Raw genomic sequence first — 7,440 nt, forward strand, 5'->3', positions numbered from 1 at the left:
TCCACAAGTCCAGAAGCTGTTTTCTCACAATTAAAAGTAGGAACTTTTTTTTAAATGACACTAATATGTCATGTTAACTTGCATCCTGGAGAGAAGGCACCAGCAGCATCGATGATCAACAATTGAAACTTCTCTTCATCTACCACATAAAGCATTACTGATGCCAATAAGGCCGATCAACTCATAGTTTAAAAGTGTAGAATCCAGAACAAGGAACTGCACATCTGAAAGAAATCTTCTGATCTGAAGAATCTAAGGCCACAACTCTGACTAGTCATCCTTTGGGACAAGTCTCCTAAAGGCTTGTAGCTGCAGGAAGCTGATGTTCAACATCCTTGGTTCTGTGAGGAACAGGATATTTAAAAAGGCTTCTCAAGACACAATGTAGCTTCAACTATATCCTAATATATCTCTATAGAGCTCGGGTACTTTCTCAGGATCCACGGGTCTCGGTAGGAAATGTGTAAACTTCTGATGTCTTTTGGATCTAGTCCCATCTCTTGGCGATCCATCTTTGTTAAGTGCAACAAAATATCGTCGCCCTGTGTCATTATGTTTATACAGGTTGGAAGAATACGTGTTGTACCAGTTTTCTTCAAATTGCTCCCTAAAGATGCATTCTGCTATCAGTTTTTCCTAGAAAGAAAAGAATATATAAATGAAAACAAATGTAAAATTCCAACACAAATAAACAGTCATTTTCGATATTCCAACTTGATACTTTTCTACATGGATTGTAAACCAGACTATCTCTACGGTCTTGTCTATAGCTGTTAATTTAGCTGCAGCATTTCTCAGAATAGGAAAGTAACAATGTATTTATTGGTATAATTTCAGATAGGAGAGACTGAATGGAATGATATTTACAGTGTGCAGACTGTTTCAGTGAAATACATTTTGTAAGCCTTTCATGTACCGTGAACACTGGCATATAAATCCTACTGGTATAAAACTCAAACTTGTGACTTTCACGAGACATTAAAAGTTCACTTGCGTTTCAAGTTTACATGATTTAAACGATCTATATTATACATCCAATTTTACTACAAATCCAGAAGTAACAAATGTAAAAATCATTATTACACCTACAATGTCTGATATGATTTGTTATAGTATCTACATGTTATTTTAGAAAACAAAGTGGCTGAGATCCTGCTCAAACTAATTTGTTCTCAATTTACTGCAAGCCTTAACCAACTGACTAATTGTCTGCACGCTCTACTTGTTGAGAACAGTCCAATTGCTCCAGGAACTTGATTGTAATACAAAGACCTTTCACACTCAAAGTAAAGCCTCAACCGTTTTATTCATTCACTTCCAGAACTTTACATTTTATTTGGTGGCAATGTACTGATTACCAATATAAAGTGAACAGTTCTTAAATGAATATATTTTATGCAAAATTCTATTTCTTTGTCACTTGAGGGAAAAGGATTCTAGCATATTAGAGCCAGTTATTTCAAAAACGTAGCAAATAATTTGAAACTCATTGCAACACATGAAAATATCTATAATATTACATTTGTATTATATAAGATAGTTAGTGCTATTAACAAATTAATACATAGTACATTTGAATTAGTAACCCCCCCACCACCCCTTATGAATTATTTCCATATGATTTTTCCTCTTTACTCCATCTCAAGATATGGATGATGTCAGCATTTTGTTCACATCACAAGTTGCCTTGAGATGATTTTACATATAAAATCAGCTCAAGGCAACTTATGATGTGCATCAAATGCTTCTCTTTCAACCATTACAGCCCTTGTGGTGATAGTAATCCCACAATGTAAGCAATTGAGTGTCTTGCTAGGCAATTTCACATGACATTTTAAGTCAACCACATAGTGTGGGACTGGAGTAGGATATTGGTGAACCAGTTGGGTATTCATAACATTTACATTGTTTCTTTCTACTAAGCATTATGTACGCTTCTTTCAGCACTATAATTTTAAAATTATTTATATTAATAAGCAACAGTGCAGGTAAAAATTCAAATCATGGCTAATTGTCATTTCTAATAATCAGCAAGGTTTCTTGTTGCATTATAATAATTCTGATGCACAGAATCATAATCAATTTTGCTGTAAATTTAAGAAGACATTTCCAAAACACTTTAATGATATACTAGTGTGATAGTCCCAGCTGGATACCTTGCTCTTGTAATTCAAGTTATGTAGATTGAAACAAAACAAATAGCTTTTCCTCATTATGAAATATCGCACTTAGAATTGTGCCCGGTGGCAGCATTAGACACACTCTGGGTTTGGGTACTGTATATGTTACATGTAGTGAAGGGATTTGCCAACATACACTCAGCAGCAAGGCCCAAGCACAGCTCAAGACCAACACTAATCATTCCCTTACCCCCACCACCCCCATGTACTATAATATGTCTATTTCTGTTACTCACACTCCTACCTATTAAACTTTGCTATCTGTGCTCTGAGCTGCTGTCCTGTATGAATGGCGCTATATAGATTCAAGTTGTTATTGTACTTTGTCTGTGTTATTGCTGAATTGTGCTAAGCAGAGCTAAACTCGGCAACATTTCTAAATTCATCACATTCTGTGTCATTCTGGTAGAGGATGAACAGTACAACTGGGGCCCAACTGGTCTTATTCCATGATTCTGTATTGGACCTGAGACTACCTACATAGATATGATCTCCAATGACTTCAGCTTTGCAATTGAATCACTGCAAGGCCAACCTTTTACGCTTCACAATGGAAAGCTTATGAAAATGCCTGCCAGACTCTCTGATTTTCTATGGTTAAATTAGCCTTTTTTAACATTACAAAATGTACTACCAATCAGAAGCCAGCAACCAGTGCTCTGCACATGTGGTTATATATGCATTCAAAGAGTTCTGCTTCTTGTGCGTAAAGAGTGGTACTTGTGGGGAGTGTAACTTGTATACGTACTATTATTTGTGAAATGCAATCATGCACTGGGACCTCTCCAATACCAGCATAAAAGCCACACAAATAGTCTTTGGGTTCCCTGTGAACTGAATAGAGACAACCATAACCACCTAACAGATACAGCACTATCACCCAGTCAATTGCTTTGGTTAAGATTGCAAAACGAAGGAAAAGAGGGAATTAGATAATGTGATTGATCAGATAATGTCATCATTGATCACATCGGCCACTGAAACTCTTGGTTCTAAAAATCAAACCTGACAATGGAAGGACAACTACTTCAAATGTTCAGGTCACATTACCTAAAGCACCTACTGGTGCTTAAGGTTTCCTCTGTGATTAAGGTGAAAGAGTAATATGTGGAGTTTTTAAAGCAAGTTCTTTTAGAAGCCCAAGCAATTTGTCACCAAATAAAGGGTACAACAGGCACAGGAGACAAAGAAGAAACAGGGAAACAATATTCTCACAAATATGTTCAATGAAAGTTAACAGTTACTTTCTTCTGTTGCATTTATAATAGTTTTTTTTTGGAGGGGGGAAGAGGTGACACAAGTATATTTACCTTTATCCAAAACACTCAACAACTGAATAACTTCTCATAAGTAGTGCATACTAAGTACACTTGCAGCTTAATTTAATCTGATATAATCAATTAAAGTTTGAAAACTTACAATATTATATAAAACTTGCTGTCTGTCTAACGCTCTTTAGAAAACATGAATAAACCAAAGATGCTCCTCACCTTTGCCACTGGATGAATATTTCAAATGATACAAGTTTCAGAAGTAGCCACATACACATACATCAACAGTGCACACCATAAAGTCTAATAAAGTGGCTTTTACACACACTTCGTGCTGCCGCTGTACAGAATTGCTTGGCACGAAAATCTTAAGAGCTACAAAAGCAAATCCATTCCATTTATCAGTTGTCACCTTTGGGGTCAGGTTTACGAGGTGCCACTTACCGAGCCATACAGATCTCCTTTGTCATTCATTCCCAAGTAGAGACCACTGTCCACTCCCCTAATGCTGACCAACCCCACAGCAACGCTGATGAACTCCAGAATCCCTACAAAACAAGGGGGGGGGGGGGGGAAAGTATTTTAAGGCTTGCATTTTGAAGGCATTTTTTGTAGTTAAAAGATTCAAAGGTTAGTTAGCATCTGTTAATCGGTAGTGCGTTAATGCATTACTGCACTATAATAGGCAAAAATCGTGTTCCCGGGAATATAGGACCTTTGGGGTTTGTGCAAAACTTTTCCATCTTAATACCCTGACACGCGGGCTGGGCTGTACATGTCGGGCAGTCCGATACAGGACAGCTGGTCCCTGGAACTTCCGCAGGTGTGTGCCAGAAACAAAGTATTTTGGGGCAACACTCCATACAGGTTTCCTAGAAACACTTGGACTGTGTCTCTCGGTCTAAAGTGTATCACAGTCAGAGCTGCTATTTCCGAAGCAAAATGGCATGAGTGCGACAACCTCATCATCAGTTGCTTTCCCAACTAACCCATAGAGTAGGGATTATTCGAGAGGGACTTATTTTGGAGCCCCAGATTTGGATGTCTTGGATCCCAACACCTCGGAAGGTTTGTGGAGCCGGAATGCCGGGCAGACAGAGAGCCCAGGGACAGGTGAGGGGGAGCCTGGCAGCGGCCCTTGCAGATCGCAGTGAAGCAAGATTGCAAAGGGGAGACTGCAGCCACTCGGGGGAAATACTGTTGAGCAGCAGCTAAATAAATACCTGATGTGCACTATTACAGGTGTAGTGTTCCCTCGATGACGTACAATTATTAAAAATGTTTATTAACGTCTGCGTTACGCAGGAACACAGGAATGTGCAGAACCGGGGAAAAGCACAGTGGTCCATCCGACTGGACCCAAATAATCAAATTACGTGTGTAAGCTTCATTTGCAATGGGTTATACCTGGTTTATATATGTGTTATATTTGGTGCAATAGGATGCATTTGTTTAAGTCTTATTCTTTCCGAACCGAGGGAGGCCCTGGGATGGTTTTAATAAGTCCCTCTCGAATAATCCCTACTCTATGTCCCATTAAATACACGTTTCTGGTGGTTGGTGTCCCTGATGTGTTTTGTCTGGTGATACCAGTTTGAAAAATGTAACGAGAGCGATTCATCTCGAGTCCAGACCACATCAGACAGGAGAAGGAGAATAGGGGCTGAATAAAAATGAGAAGTTTAAAAGAAAACCTGGAAATGTTTGATGTAGCGCTGAAGGCTTTTTTTGGGGGGTGGGGGGTGTTCAAAGGGATGGTTTTATGTTTACTTAGCGCTTTACTTGGGGTTTCTTTACTGCTGTGACAGATCCCTCACGAAACCTATGATCTTAAGGTTGCAATAAAAAGATAACACGTTGCATTTGCGTTTAACTTCATCACCGCCACTACCACCTAAACATGAGTGAATAACACAAGGACACATATCCCCAAAAGATGTGTGTGCAGAGACATGACTGCTCATGGATGGTTAATCCTGGGTCAGTCTGGGTTATTACTAAGTTAACCACACGATCGCAGATCATCGCCGAGCGACCGATGCACAAATGTATTCAAGTTACATTTTCAAGCACAACAGTTTACTGTGCACACAACCAACCAACCAATCAACCAGTCAGGCAACCAGCCAGCCAGGCAACCAGCCAGTCAGGCAGGCAACCAGCCAGCCAGGCAACCAACCAGCCAGCCAGGCAACCAACCAGCCAGCCAGGCAACCAGCCAGCCAGGCAGGCAACCAGCCAGCCAGGCAACCAACCAGCCAGCCAGGCAACCAACCAGCCAGCCAGGCAACCAGCCAGCCAGCCAGGCAACCAACCAGTCAGCCAGCCAGGCAACCAACCAGTCAGCCAGCCAGGCAACCAACCAGTCAGTCAGGCAGGCAACCAACCAGCCAGCCAGGCAACCAGCCAGCCAGGCAACCAACCAGCCAGGCAACCAACCAGCCAGCCAGGCAACCAACCAACCAGCCGGGCAACCAACCAACCAGCCGGGCAACCAACCAGCCAGCCGGGCAACCAACCAGCCAGCCGGGCAACCAACCAGCCAGCCGGGCAACCAACCAGCCAGCCAGGCAACCAGCCAGCCAGGCAACCAGCCAGCCAGGCAACCAGCCAGCCAGGCAACCAGCCAGCCAGGCAACCAGCCAGCCAGCCAGCCAGCCGGGCAACCAACCAGCCAGCCAGGCAACCAGCCAGCCAGCCAGGCAACCAGCCAGCCAGGCAACCAACCAGCCAGCCAGCCAGGCAACCAGCCAGCCAGCCAGCCAGGCAACCAGCCAGCCAGCCAGCCAGGCAACCAGCCAGCCAGCCAGCCAGGCAACCAACCAGCCAGCCAGGCAACCAACCAGCCAGCCAGCCAGGCAACCAACCAGCCAGCCAGGCAACCAGCCAGCCAGCCAGGCAACCAGCCAGCCAGCCAGGCAACCAGCCAGCCAGGCAACCAGCCAGCCAGCCAGCCAGGCAACCAGCCAGCCAGCCAGCCAGGCAACCAACCAGCCAGCCAGGCAACCAACCAGCCAGCCAGCCAGGCAACCAACCAGCCAGCCAGGCAACCAACCAGCCAGCCAGGCAACCAGCCAGCCAGCCAGGCAACCAACCAGCCAGCCAGGCAACTTGCCAGCCAGCCAGGCAACCAGCCAGCCAGGCAACTTGCCAGCCTGCCTGGCACCCTGGCTGGCACCCTGGCTGCCACCCTACCTGGCAAAGCTCCCCATCACAGCATCCGCGCCTCTTGGAGCTAAAACGCTCGCAAAACCACGCGACAAACCCGGGGAGCCGGGGGGGGGGGGGGGGGGGGGGGGGGGGGGGGGGGGGGGGGGGGGGGTATCTCGGGTATTTTAACGCGAGGTAGTAAGTGCGGGTCAGCCCCGGGTCGGGCGCGAGACGCTGCAGCGTCGGCCGTTCGGGTTGAAAGGTGCGCAACTTACAGCCGCCGACGGTGAGCGAACAAATACGGGATTGAAAGGGGGGAAAAAAAAGGCAACAGCTACCGAATGGGCTGTGGTCTTTCCTGGTGCCCTGGACCGTCCCATCAGGAAGGATCTCCAGGTGAAAGCCGGTCCTGCAGTACAGCTGCCGCCGCCGCAGGATCCCCTGCAGATGCACTAAGTCCGTGGCGGTGCTTCGGGATAACCTGCTCTCCGACTGGGCGAGGTGGTCACTCAGCAGCACCGGGGTGTCCGCCGCCGGGAGGAAGAAAGGGGCCGCGCCGTGGCCGGTGTCCAGACCGCCCAAGTAGCTCCCAACGTCGGCTAAGGGGGCCATGGGGAGCCGCTGATCACCACCGACACCGACACCGACAGCAACGGCAACGGCTCTGGAGGATGGCTACGAATGGCAAACAGGGGAAGGGGCTGGGGGGGGGGGGGAGGGTGGGGGGGGGGGGGGGGTGGGGAAGTCGGTGGGGGGCGGAGAGAAAAAAAATACAATGCACACAAATAAAATCACCAATGCACACAAAATAAAATGCAGAGTTTTCTGATGCCCTGTGT

General features: G+C 45.7%; 1 protein-coding gene across 1 annotated transcript; it reads right to left on the reverse strand.

Annotated features, from left to right (window-relative positions):
* Positions 1–390: 390 nt before the first annotated feature.
* On the reverse strand, positions 391–7,213 carry fgf20a (fibroblast growth factor 20a). Its single transcript, XM_007892789.1, has 3 exons — positions 6,940–7,213; positions 3,896–3,999; positions 391–636 (listed from the first exon to the last, which is right to left on the reverse strand). Exons 1-3 carry the CDS (start codon positions 7,211–7,213, stop codon positions 391–393), a joined length of 624 nt encoding a protein of 207 aa, XP_007890980.1.
* Between the last annotated feature and the right edge of the window lie 227 nt (positions 7,214–7,440).

This window comes from Callorhinchus milii, unplaced genomic scaffold (assembly GCF_018977255.1).
Source record: "Callorhinchus milii isolate IMCB2004 unplaced genomic scaffold, IMCB_Cmil_1.0 Scaffold1, whole genome shotgun sequence".
Classification (NCBI taxonomy): domain Eukaryota; kingdom Metazoa; phylum Chordata; class Chondrichthyes; order Chimaeriformes; family Callorhinchidae; genus Callorhinchus; species Callorhinchus milii.

What these genes read in the sequence shown, in the direction of transcription:
- fgf20a (XM_007892789.1), bottom strand. Translation starts at nt 7,213, where the DNA reads ATGGCCCCCTTAGCCGACGTTGGGAGCTACTTGGGCGGTCTGGACACC. An exon ending in GAAAGACCACAGCCCATTCG is followed by an intron (nt 4,000 to 6,939) that starts GTAGCTGTTGCC and finishes CTTGTTTTGTAG; the next exon opens with GGATTCTGGAGTTCATCAGC. An exon ending in AAGGAGATCTGTATGGCTCG is followed by an intron (nt 637 to 3,895) that starts GTAAGTGGCACC and finishes TTTTCTTTCTAG; the next exon opens with GAAAAACTGATAGCAGAATG.